At 38.6% G+C, this 13,574-nt stretch overlaps 1 protein-coding gene and 2 pseudogenes across 3 annotated transcripts in view; 1 reads left to right on the forward strand and 2 right to left on the reverse strand.

The window, feature by feature from the left end:
• LOC306888648 (extracellular calcium-sensing receptor-like) overlaps nucleotides 1-13,574 on the forward strand; it is a 77,888-nt pseudogene that overhangs the window by 6,871 nt on the left and 57,443 nt on the right. The gene's annotated exons all lie outside the window — the stretch shown is intronic.
• Nucleotides 1,782-8,513, reverse strand: LOC306888237 (extracellular calcium-sensing receptor-like; the record flags this gene model as incomplete). Its single annotated transcript, XM_079446439.1, has 5 exons — nucleotides 1,782-2,900; nucleotides 4,551-4,760; nucleotides 5,795-6,628; nucleotides 6,752-7,028; nucleotides 8,323-8,513. The coding sequence occupies 5 exons, from the start codon at nucleotides 8,511-8,513 to the stop codon at nucleotides 1,782-1,784; spliced, it is 2,631 nt and encodes an 876-aa protein (XP_079302565.1).
• The window catches only part of LOC306888238 (1-phosphatidylinositol 4,5-bisphosphate phosphodiesterase eta-1-like), a 57,047-nt pseudogene continuing 53,323 nt past the window's right edge, over nucleotides 9,851-13,574 (reverse strand). Inside the window, exons 16-17 of the transcript in view lie at nucleotides 10,920-12,203; nucleotides 9,851-10,155 (exon numbers count right to left, since the gene is read on the reverse strand). The product of the transcript in view is annotated as a 1-phosphatidylinositol 4,5-bisphosphate phosphodiesterase eta-1-like (transcript). The remainder of the gene's footprint in view (nucleotides 10,156-10,919; nucleotides 12,204-13,574) is intronic.

Here is a 13,574-nt window from a genome sequence, read left to right on the forward strand (position 1 = left end):
GAATGTATAAATTTATTTGGTCCCTAGATGTCAGTTCACATGCTCGATGTGATTATTTAGAATTCAGGATCGTTTAATCAATGCATTAACCACGTAATGAATATAAAGGATATGTATTTTTGTGCATGTCAAATGCCCAATGTTTGGTTTCAGACGAAAGATAATGTCTTGAATAATATTATGGTGTGAATGAAAATGATCTGTTTTCATCAATGCATGATTACAATACGGATAGAAATCTGCTGTTGAATAGTTCTTAATGTGACAAAACAATGGAACAAGATAATGTATGCACAACACGCAGCTGTGCAGGGCGGGGCTCCGCCCCACAGAAACACTTGCGATTGGAGCAAACGCCCCAGAGGAAGAATCCGATTGGATCAGGCGCCCGTGGGCGGATCCCAAATCGGCCCGTTAAAAATAGATGCGCAACTGAAAAGTTCGGTTGGAGTTGAAAACTGAAAAGGAAGAGCTCACGCTCGCCTCGCTCGTATCTCGTTCTGCACGTGCTGCAAAGCGCTTCTGGCCACTAACATCACGGCTGAGCATTGCAACCGCGATCAAAGTTCAACTTTGAAAGAAACTAACATCTGAAGCCAGGAACCGAACGACTTCCTGATAGCGTCATCAAGTCAGAACGAAGCCCTCCAACCACTGAAGAGTACCCTCGTGACACGACCTACCAAGCAGCCAATCAACGCACGGTCCGTCAACTGAGAGCAAAGTTGAAGCCGAGGCGTCTTCAACCAAAAAAAGACTGAGCTCGATCGGAAACAACTGAGGAAACAGTAATGCAAGCAAACCTCCTTAAATTGGCTGAAACTGGTTATATCTATTTTTTTAGAGTAAGGATAAAGAGTTCCTGCGTGTGATTTCCCTCAGGTTGAAACGAGCATTAGAACCTAAGACTCTCTTCAGATCAGAACAATCCATTGCAACGAATGTGTGTGTGTTTATGTCTTTTGTTTTGTGTTGTTTAATGTAGTAGTGTGTTAGAGTAGTAAATAAACTTTGATTATATTAAGAAATCTCTTGTCTGCTGCAATTTAATTCTTCAAATCTTAATTGTTTCCTCGGCTTTCACAAGCAGCGAGGTATCATTAGTGAAGTAAGAAATTTTGCATGCATGTGCTTGTGTGTCTATGTGCATGCTTGTAAGGATAAAGTGCATATTAGTATAAGGTTATGATGATTTAAATTTGTTTACTTTGAAACAACACTGAATATAATATTTTGGTATGACAGCAGATATGAAAGTTTAGCTATACTTGTGATCCACGATGGTACAATGTTGCCTGAGAGCAACAGCTGTATATGAAATGTCACTTTTTATTAAATATGAGATGTGCAATATATTAAAAACTAGATAATTCTGTTTGTTCAAGTGTTTGGTTAAAGAAATTGATGTTTTCAATAACTTTATTTCTTTTTTTCTGCATGAAAATTTCAAATGTTTAAATATTTCCGTTTAATATTTTACTTTCCGTTCCATTAACTAATCACTTAAAAATGACTTACAACTGAACGTTATTAACTATAATATAAGTTATAAGTTCTGTGTTTTAGGACATATTCATAGCAGGTTTTCAATTAGCTTTATTATTATTAATATTAATATTAATTTTGTCCGTTTTGAAAATTTACTTTTGAAAATTGGACAATATCTTCAGGACAGATTTGAGAAGCACTTGCACTAAATAAATAACAGAAACAAACATGGCTGTGACTCTGAACAGCTTTATTATAGGGAAACAGAATCACAAAACAGAAAAGAAAGTTACTCACATGTATATGTATGCTTTTCCCATAAGAAACCTTTTAGTGTTGTTTTCTGGCTTGAGTAAAATAATGTAACATTTTGGGACAAAGATACAAAACAAGAGTCCAAAACTAGAGGCTAATATGGCAAAAATTTCTACAGCTACACTGTACTTCCCCGGCGAGCTGACATATGCTGGCACAAATGCAATCCACACAGCACAGAAGATCAGCATGCTGAAAGTAATGAATTTTGCCTCATTAAAATTATCTGGAAGTTTACGGGTAAAGAAGGCCAGCAGGAAACAGACAACAGCCAGAAAGCCAATGTAGCCCAGAACACAGGCGAATCCCACAACTGACCCAACTGTGCACTCAAGGATGACCTTTGACCCATGGATTCCAAAGTTACGGTGAGGTGAAGGTGGACTGACAGAGAGCCAAATGGCACAGATAACCACCTGAACACTGGTAAAGACCAGGACACTTCCTCTCTGCTGACCTGGTCCAAACCATTTGATAAGAGCTGAAGATCCAGGTCTAGTGGAATGAAAAGCAACTAGAACCACAATTGTCTTGACCAGAATACAGGAGATGCATAGGACAAAACTGATCCCAAACGCAGCCTGTTGAATCCTGCATGACCAGAGCGATGGCTGGCCTACAAACACCAGCGAGCACAAGAAGCAGAGTTTGAGAGACAGAAGGAGCATGAAGCTGAGCTCTGAGTTGTTGGCTTTAACTATCGGAGTGCTTTTATGGTACAGAAAAATCACAGCCACTGTAGCTGTGATGATGATACCCGAAACAGCAACACTTATCAGCGTTATGCCCATTGTTTCTCTAACGGAGAGGAACTCAGTCTCACGGGGCACACATTCATTTCTGAAACTATTAGACCAGAACTCTTGGGGACAGCGATAACATTTTATTGAGCCTAGGGAAAAAAATAATAAAAAGAGGAACATTAAAGATTTATGGTATTTAGTGACTTTATAAATTAGTGTTAGAGAATGACCTGTAATGTTACTGATTTCCCCCTCCGTACAGGGCAGGCAGTCAAAACAGCACACTGGAAGACCCTTCTTAATGGCTTTACGTGTCCCAGGGGGACACTCAGATGTGCACACGGACACAGGCATCTGAAAACACATATTACACAATAGATTAGACCTTTTTTATATACAGGTCCTTCTCAAAAAATGTGCATATTGTGAGAAAGTTCATTGTTTTCTGTAATGTACTGATAAACATTAGACTTTCATATATTTTAGATTCATTACAACACAACTGAAGTAGTTCAAGCCTTTTATTGTTTTAATATTGATGATTTTGGCATACAGCTCATGAAAACCTAAAATTCCTATCTCAAAAAATTAGCATATTTCATCCGACCAATAAAAGAAAAGTGTTTTTATTACAAAAAAAGTCAACCTTCAAATAATTATGTTCAGTTATGCACTCAATACTTGGTCGGGAATCCTTTTGCAGAAATGACTGCTTCAATGCGGCGTGGCATGGAGGCAATCAGCCTGTGGCACTGCTGAGGTGTTATGGAGGCCGAGGATGCTTCGATAGCGGCCTTAAGCTCATCCAGAGTGTTGGGTCTTGCGTCTCTCAACTTTCTCTTCACAATATCCCACAGATTCTCTATGGGGTTCAGGTCAGGAGAGTTGGCAGGCCAATTGAGCACAGTAATACCATGGTCAGTAAACCATTTACCAGTGGTTTTGGCACTGTGAGCAGGTGCCAGGTCGTGCTGAAAAATGAAATCATCTCCATAAAGCTTTTCAGCAGATGGAAGCATGAAGTGCTCCAAAATCTCCTGATAGCTAGCTGCATTGACCCTGCCCTTGATAAAACACAGTGGACCAACACCAGCATCACTGACTGTGGATACTTGACACTGGACTTCAGGCATTTTGGCATTTCCCTCTCCCCAGTCTTCCTCCAGACTCTGGCACCTTGATTTCCGAATGACATGCAAAATTTGCTTTCATCCGAAAAAAGTACTTTGGACCACTGAGCAACAGTCCAGTGCTGCTTCTCTGTAGCCCAGGTCAGGCGCTTCTGCCGCTGTTTCTGGTTCAAAAGTGGCTTGACCTGGGGAATGCGGCACCTGTAGCCCATTTCCTGCACACGCCTGTACACGATGCCTCTGGATGTTTCTACTCCAGACTCAGTCCACTTCTTCCGCAGGTCCCCCAAGGTCTGGAATCGGTCCTTCTCCACAATCTTCCTCAGGGTCCGGTCACCTCTTCTCGTTGTGCTGCGTTTTCAGACTTCCCACTGAGGTGCCTTGATACAGCACTCTGGGAACAGCCTATTCGTTCAGAAATTTCTTTCTGTGTCTTACCCTCTTGCTTGAGGGTGTCAATGATGGCCTTCTGGACAGCAGTCAGGTCGGCAGTCTTACCCATGATTGCGGTTTTGAGTAATGAACCAGGCTGGGAGTTTTTAAAAGCCTCAGGAATCTTTTGCAGGTGTTTAGAGTTAATTAGTTGATTCAGATGATTAGGTTAATAACTCGTTTAGAGAACCTTTTCATGATATGCTAATTTTTTGAGATTTGAGAATTTTGGGTTTTCATGAGCTGTATGCCAAAATCATCAATATTAAAACAATAAAAGGCTTGAACTACTTCAGTTGTGTTGTAATGAATCTAAAATATATGAAAGTCTAATGTTTATCAGTACATTACAGAAAATAATGAACTTCATCACAATATGCTAATTTTTTGAGAAGGACCTGTATATATAATTGTTTAGATTTATATTAGAAGCCTATCTCACCTTCCCAGTGTCTCCAGGCCATGAAATGGCCGACTCATTAATAATGAGCTGGTTCCCATCCATTCGTCCAATGGAAACATACTTAAGCGAACCATCAGGAGCTCTCTGCCAGTTCACCAGGTTATAGACAGGTGGGATGGTGCCGTCCAGAAAATAAAACTCCTCTCCTGACTGAGTGGTGAAATGAACTTGTCCAATGTGCTGTAAAAGCTGAACATATCAGGAAAAGAGAGAACATTTAATATGTTTGGAACAACCATTAAATTGTTGTTTGTTAATTTATTTATTTCACAAAAAGGGACAGTGTACATTAATGAACATTCATGAAGGTAAATGTACCCAAATAAGCCCAGAGGCTAGTTTTCATTGGTAGTCCCTTTGCTAGATGTTATTAGGCCAAAAAAAGATAAATAAAACAAACAAAAAATAAAAACAATAACAACAAAATATAACCAAAAATTATAAACAACTCTCTAAAATACAATTAAACAACAAATTATACAAAATAATAATAAAAAATAAAGAAATAAATGAATAATTACAATAATAATAATAAAAAGTAAATATAAAAAGCAGCTTATCAAGATAGATGAACATTAATGTTCACATTGTTGATTATGAAGTTCTTAAAAGTATGCTTAAATGAGTTAAATGATAATGATGTGAAAAAATATATACCAATACTTAAAATGAAGAATTTGAATCCAGATTCTTAAAACTAATAGCAAATACTTAAATGTGAATAAATAAACGCTTTAACTGAAAAGTCCACTTACTTAGAAGAAGTGGCCGCATATAAAACAAACACTCAAATTGTGTTCATTTGAATAAGTATGTAATTAAAGTTCTGAAATGATATATGTTCTGAGCTGGCAATTTTTTACTGCTCATTCTTTAACAGTCCTTTTAACCTTATACATACAATGTTTTTAGACATAATCTGAATAATCTGATAATAAATTATTTAAATAAAATTACACCGAAAGAGTATGATTTTCAGTTGATTAAAATAAAATATTTAAATAAATATAAAAACCCTAAGATATTTTAAACATCAAACTTCTTGTAAAAAGACTTCTTATTGTGAAATATCTTGTTTGAAAATTGTGCTTACTTTCTTTAAAATAAATGCCAGTTGGTTAGTTGTGTTAATATTTTGTTATCTGACGCAATGACATTCATACATTTTTAAATATGTCTTTTTATAAACATATTTTTTTTAAAAAGTCACATGTAATGCATACTTGTGCTGGAGTGATGTTGTCTGGAGAGGAGCACTTTAATTTTATTTTAGGATCAGAGTTATTTTGTGGGGTGCACGCCAGCAAAGAATGAAGTGCATGAGCAACAGCATGTACTGCTAAATAGATATTATACGTCACTGTCAGATGAGAAGTATCGGTAAATGGACTCTGAACCCCCTCCAGACTCTCTCTGCCACTGCATGATGGCAGGGCGTTCTGAAAAGCCTTGGAAGTGCTTTTCGTAAGGCTACAGTCAAATGTATTTTCCCACAAGGTCCTCAAGAATTCATCATCAGGGTAGCGGGCAGGATGTAGCTGCCGAAGATGCGTATCAAAACCAGGTATGGGCATGCTTCTTAAAGCTACACCCAGTGTTCCCTTAGTGATGGTGTAAAGCTGGGGATTTGCCAAAAGATAGGGGTTAGTGCTCCAGACCTCGCTGGCCAGGAACAGCCTGTCTGTCACATTCCTATGGATCAGTTCCAAAAGAAACACCTCCACATCAAAATACCAAGAAAACACCAGGATCACGCGGGCAGAAGAGGCTTGGACTGTTGCGGCGGCACGGGCCACATCCTTTGCTAACTGCTCTCGGTAGAGTGTGTGAAAAAAGGCCAAGCAGATTCCCGTGCCCTTGATTTCCTCTTCAAACGCTTGCACAGCCCCGCGTCCATAGTCATTATCGGCAACCACGGCTCCAACCCAGGTCCAGCCGAAGCGTTTGGCCATCTGTGCCATGGTGCGTGCCTGATAGGCATCACTGGGGATAGTGCGGAAGAAATTTGGGTACTTTTGCCTGTCACTAAGACACGGACAGCTGGCCAGGTAGCTGATCTGAAAGCATATTTCAAACTATGTTTGACAGAGCATGCACTTAAATGTTATATTGCATATTTACAAAAAACCAAACATCAATTCTAGCATTTTAGCATTTCTTGGTGGGTAAAATAACCTCACCACTGCGATCTGCAGGGGACTCAGGGTCCTGGACAGAAGAATGCTTTGAGTAGAAGAAGAATCTCCAATGATGACCTTGGCGGGTCTAGTGGTGCCACAAGTTTTGTTTCCTCCACTGATCATTGACATAGCTGCCATCAGGCTGTGGGGGTAACGGGAACAGCTATCCATTATGTGATAACCCAGTTGGACCCCCGGCAACAGAGAGGGGCTCCGGTTAATTTCTTCAACTGCAAATACAATCGCCTGAACCCAGCGCACTAAATGTTCCTGAAAACTGACAGCAGACAAACAATTTCCAGTATAATAATGTGAAGTGGTGCCACAAAGCATAACTTGGAGAAAACGTTATATATAAATTATATAATGCACACACAAACATGCAACAGAGAGAGAGAGAGAGCATTCTGCACACACAACATAAATGGGTTAGTAATGTGTTAACAACATCACTATGTTCACAATTCACATCGTTAGCATGTTTTGTTTTTTTAAAAAAGCCTAAAAAGGTGAAGATAAATCTTCATTTATTTAGGGTGGTGATGGCGCAGTGGATAAGACACATGCCTTTGGTGTGAGAGACCCGAGTTCGAATCCACTGTGAGACACCAATGTGTCCCTGAGCAAGACTAACCCCTAGTTGCTCCAGAGGCGTGCGACCTCTGACATATATAGCAATTGTAAGTCGCTTTGGATAAAAGCGTCAGCTAAATGAATAAATGTAAAATGTAAATGTTCATAAATCTTGAATTGTAAATTTTGTAAAACTTGAGATCAAGATATTTTAAAATGACACATGGGTAAAAGGTACTTAAAATGATAAAGTTACTAACATTAACTAACAACGAGCAATACATTCCAATGGTTACAGTATTTATGAATATTTGTTAATGTTAGTTAATTAAAACAACACCTGTTCATTGTTAGTTCAGGTTCATTAAATATTAAGAGATACAAGTTTTGATTTCAATTACATTTGTAATGTATTAGTACATGATGAAATTACTATTACCTATGATTAATTAATGCTTAAGAAGATTTTTTTTCTTGCTAGTTCATGTTAACTAATGTAGTTAACTAATGTTAACTAAGGACGTTTATTGTAAAATATTACTAGTACATTTGAGTAAATTATTGAATACACATTATATGCATCCATTCAGTACATAAGAATAAGAATAGAAAAATTAATAAAACGAAACAATACAAACTTGTATAATGCTTAATTCTGCAAACATCAATAAACCAATAAACATGAGCACATTGTGTTTAAATATGTTTGTACATGTACAATTTTACATATATAGGCACTTTTCTGAGTTAAAGGATATTCATTAACAATCCTGTTAACCTTAAACATAAGCACCTGTAATACATAACCCAAATAAAATAAAATTAAAATAAATACATTCTTCGTATTTAAAATCCTACAGCAGAGAAAATCTCAAAGAACAAATTAGGTAAACATTTATTAAATATTATTCTGCCAAACACAATAATACACAGACTCCATGTATTTGACAGGTGTGGAGAGAGATGGGAAAGAGAATGAAAAAGGGCATATCACTTACTCTAAGCATGGCGTTAGTTCAGTTTTTCTGGTGAAGCTCAGGTCAGGAGTTGCAGCAAGGTTATGAACATTAATGAGAGCACCGATAATCACATCACCATCCTGGTAGAAACCATCACTGTCTAAGTTCTGTGCAGCATCCAAGTTCACACACTTTTCCTGGAGAGTCTCTTCTGCCACAGAAAACCCCATCCCAGCCCCACACACTGCACACGGTAAAAGCACCAGCACAGAAAGTGGGAGCAACAATAGGACTTGTACAGACATTGACAAAGTTTGGCGTTACCAGCTCTTCCTGCACCCTTGTGCGTATAGGGCAAGAAGAGATTTTTCTTTTGACCAGAGTCCCAAAAGAGCAGTAGAAAAACAAGGGCCAGAGAAAACAACATGGGGCCAAATTGCACCTCCTCTGAGTTACAGAATTAAAGACAATTACACAATAATTGTTGATGCGTTCACGGTTAGATAGAGCTGCACAGGGACATTCAGTATTCTTAGAATTGTGGGGCAGTGAGACACAGTTATCTTCAGACTTAAAACAACAAAGCCCCATCTGCGAGAAAGCCTGATCTTTAATGATAAACTATCATCTGAGTTTTACTGACAAAACAGTCCTGTCTAACATCAGCATGAGGCTGTTTTTGTGTTTGCTGTTACTCAGAGACTAACACTATCGTGGAATACAGCAACATAGTTTACAACTTTTTGCAACCTTAAAGGAATGGGCATTTGCATCTAGGAGGTAAATATATGTAAAGCAATGCCAAAACAGAGAATGAAAGAATAAAGAATAAAAATTACAATTGGATATATCGTTATTAGACAAGCAGATAAGAGAAACCACACAAAAATATATTTTTCCTCATAGCAAACATTTAATAATTGTATTGCATTGGTAGGAAAATGCTTACACTCATCTTCGATGAGCAACAATAAAAAGAACAACAGACTAGATGCCTTTAAGCACAGAGGAGTTGAAAAAAAGCTTTGTTTTTGTGTTTGTTATTTTGTCTCTTTAAAAAGAAAACTAAATATTAAGTCTAACAAATGTTATTTTTGCTCTCTGTATCAAAGCAATTCTAAAAATAAAACTTTAACCATACAGCTTTAGAATATGAAGAAGAGTGTACCAACATATGTACAAACTACACCGACATACAAATAACATAATATGTTGGAAGACTGAATAAAAAGAGAAGCCCCTTCATGACTTTGTTGTACTTCATAGTTTAAAAAAGAACAAATAGATGACAACAACAAAAATGTCTGCAAGAAATACCCATTTCAGTTATTTACTGTTATTATTTTTTTAAACCTTGAGACAACACACATTTTGAACAATATTTTTTTCAAGCATGACAGGGACCACATGTATATAAAATAATTAGTTAAATACAGCAGGAGTAGCACATGTAGGAGACCATGTTATATAGCATATGTACACAGTTCTGGAAGTGTCCTGCTACATGTAGTTGCAACTTTTACTAGGAAATACATGCACAGTCAAAAACAGCAGGTGAAGTGAAAGGTCAAAGCCTAAGTAGGAAGAAGACCTCAGGTTCTGATGAGTTAGAGCAGTCAGGAGTGAGTACAGAATCATCATTATAGTAGCGATCTCCGTATCCATAGCGTAGTGAGGTGCAGGCGCCTTCAGGTAAGCCTCGGGCCTCAGGACCCAGCTGGTCCAGGTAACCAGCGATATAGGAGCCTGTAGAATGCCTGTTTGGAGGAGGATTTTGGGCAGAGACTGGCTTATTACGGAGAACTACTTCCATGGCACCCTCAACAGGCCTGTGTTTGAAGGCCTCCTGTTGTCTCTCACGTGCACGATTGGCTATATGACGTACACGACTTTGACTGCGGGATGACAGTTGCCTTGACAGAAATGGTGGAGGGTCTTCAGTAACTAATTACGTTACTTAGTTACTTTTTATGGAAAGTAATGTGTTATGTTACTTTTGCGTTACTTTTTAAATAAGAGCAGGGCTTGTTTTTAATACAAGAAAGTTCTAATCATAGCAAATGTAAAAGCCCTTTCACACCAACAAGTGTAATGAATAGACCTCAGGCTGAAGGAAGAGTAAATTCACGTCTGTGCAGTAGAACGCAGGAGAAGAAGGTTCAACACTCTTCAGCAATAAAAAAAAACAATGAAGTACAATTGTTAGTTTATCTAAAGTCATTTTTGCTGCTTAGTATGGTTGAACTGGATCATATTCTGATGCATATTTTTGCGTCATATTCTGAGTTTGCATTTCACTGTTTTAATTAATTTTGATGAATACTAAATCAGTTTTTTGCGAGTGGGATGAATTAATGCACATTCACATTTAGTCTAGAACTACAGTAAAAGAATGACAGCGCACTGTCAGTCAATAAATGGGAAAAAAGTAACTCAGATATTTTCTTGTAAATTAAAAAGTAATGCGTTACTTTACTAGTTACTTGAAAAAAGTAATATTATTACGTAACTCGCGTTACTTGTAATGCGTTACCCCCAACACTGGTGGTCACCAAGTGTAAATCTCCCGGAGTCATTATCACAGTTAAACTTCCTTCGCTGTGATTTGTTAGTAAGGTAGGTGTTACATTTCAGACTTTGGTGTGGATATTGGTAGTGTCTGTGAAAGGGTGATGTGTCTCTGGAGTATGAGTGAATAGGAGAGGGATTGTATGAGGGTTTGTGGAGATGGATTGGTTCAAGTCTTTGTACATGATTGGGGGAGGTCTGGTTTAAGCTGTGAACACTTATGAAATCGTGAAAAGGACTCAAAGGGGTCAGTGTGTTGTCTAAGGGATCCCCATCTACATTGATCTCCACCTCCATCAGACTGCTGCTTTCAGAGTCTTGGCACAGCAAGAAGCGGTCTGAGGCTGTGCTATTGATTGAGGATTCTCTATATCCTCCAAATGCAAAGTTTATGAAGGAACCAGTGGAATGGCATTCACTGCTATAGTTTTGCTTTAAATTTACATGTGCAGACCATTCTACAGGCATCTTGTTGGGTGAGGATCCCTTGCTGACCACAGGAGAACCAACCAAGTCATTGTGAAAGTTGGTTTGACAAAGGGTGTTTGTTGGAACAGGAGAAAGCAAGATGGTAAAGACTGCAGGTTCAGTCGTTTCAGGACTAGAAGGTCTCTCGGTTAGCTCTGAGGTTGTGCACACAGATTTTTGGATAACCTTTAGTGGAGTGCTGGAAAGCTCAGTGTTGAGACGAAGAAGGTCAGATGGAGGAAGATAATTTTTCATGGGTTGTGAGTTGGATGGAATTAGGGAGCTCTGCTCAGCAGTGAGCTCAAATTGGCCAATCAGAGCAGATATGGACCCACAGGTGTCATACACGTTCTCTAGTGAAACAGCATCAATAAGGTGAGAGAGAGCACTGTCCTGGAGGGACACTTGACTCTTCTGGTCTGGCAGAGTCATTCTAGGAGTGTGCGATTTGGTGATGGTTCCTGAAGATGAGGAAGAAGTGGAAGTCGAGGAGTACGTGAGTACTGCCTTGGGTGTTAGAATGTTCTTTCTAGGGGCTTCCAACTAGCTTAATTCTTTATGACTTACTTCACTAAGTGAGCTACTGCCACCATTACACTGATCTGTAGGACCTGAAAAGTGGTCTGCTGGCCCTTTGGAAGAACATAATTTATCAGCTTCGGTCTGGGTGAGACCACCTCTTGAGTGTTCTTGGTGAGGATTACCCAGACTTTCCCTACTGCCCTCAATGACCAGGTAAGGAGTTTCTTTTGTATCTTTGGGCTCAATGTTACAGTCTTGAATGTGGTCAGCTGAAAGTGCATGGACATCAGGTTCTTTGAAGGCAGAAGTTTCAAAGAGGAGATCCACTGAGATAGATCTGGGTTTCTCACTGAGGAAGGAATCTGTGGAAAACATTTTACAGGAGATGATTGTCAGTACAAAAGAAAAACACCCTCACTGACCTTCAAACACCAAAATCCAACACACACCACTCTAAACACAGGACAAATGGAATGTACCACCAAGTACGACTGTGAGAAGGAAGTTTGATAATGGCACTGTGTAGGTGCATGGGGAACATCCAGGTATTTGTTGAACATCCAAGATTTGTTGCTCTTTTTTTAAAGATGAATTAGTTTTTTTTAATGAAACAAAATAAGTTGTTCAAAAACATTGGTGCAATGGCTTAAAACTTGAATGTTTTAGGTGAGTCAACCCGAGTATGGCTTGTGGATTACCTGCAGGGGTTTTCCTAGTCAGTTTTCTACTATAGAGAAGCACAACAGTAAAGACAGAGCAAGACAAAGGCAAGTTAAGGTATTAAAGAAAGAAAAGCCTGCATGTCTGAATACTTCAAAGGAACCAGTAGAGGATCTAAATATAATACTTAAAGGGATAGTTCACCCAAATTTGATTTTACTTTTTCAAAATATCTTATCTTTTTAATGTATTGCACAGGAATGAAGGTCATAAAGGGTTGGAACAAAGCTGTTTTCTGTTACAGAGTAAATGATGACAGAATTAATATTTTTTGGTGAACTATCTCTTTTAAAGGACTGTGAAACATTAGAGAGCATGTGAAAGTGTTAAATAAACAATGAAAATATTAGTAGAAGTGAAACTGTAGAAAAATAATGAAAATTTGCATATAATTTCTTCTCTGAGATAATAGCAGAGGCTAAGGGGGGAAAAATGTTTCTTATCATAAAACATAATATTTGGATTTGACTGAAAGTGAAGAAGAAGCAACTGTCAACTTCCACTCTATTTATGCCTCATAGCAAGAGTAATAATATAAATTATTGCATAGTGTAACAGTTTTCATTCAAACTGTTACACTATGCCAAACACTCGATGTCCGGTCTCGTTAATTCGAAGAGGACTGCTAGTGCTAACCCAAGCCTAGTTCTGCTACCTGCCTGTGATACTTGCCTGTTACCTTACTTACCTGTTGTGTGTGTGCTCCTAGGATTCCTCGGCTACCTGCTCCAGTGACTTCTCTGATTCACCTCTGTGACTGCGGTGTGTCTCCGGCGCTCTGTCTATTGCTCCATGATTCCTGTAAGCAAGACCGAAGATTACCCTCCAGCTTATCCTTTCGATATCCCCAGTCAAGTACTCACCTCAATTCCACTGCTTCTGCCTCACTGCTGGTTCTAATAAACAAACCTGTTGACCATAGTTCCATCTCCGTACCTCTTCTGTAACAGAAGACCGGACCCTACACCTGACATACAGCATGGAGGACCGAAGTCAATTTATTTCCCTAGCCC

Source organism: Barbus barbus, assembly GCF_936440315.1.
Source record: "Barbus barbus genome assembly, chromosome: 22".
NCBI classification, from domain to species: domain Eukaryota; kingdom Metazoa; phylum Chordata; class Actinopteri; order Cypriniformes; family Cyprinidae; genus Barbus; species Barbus barbus.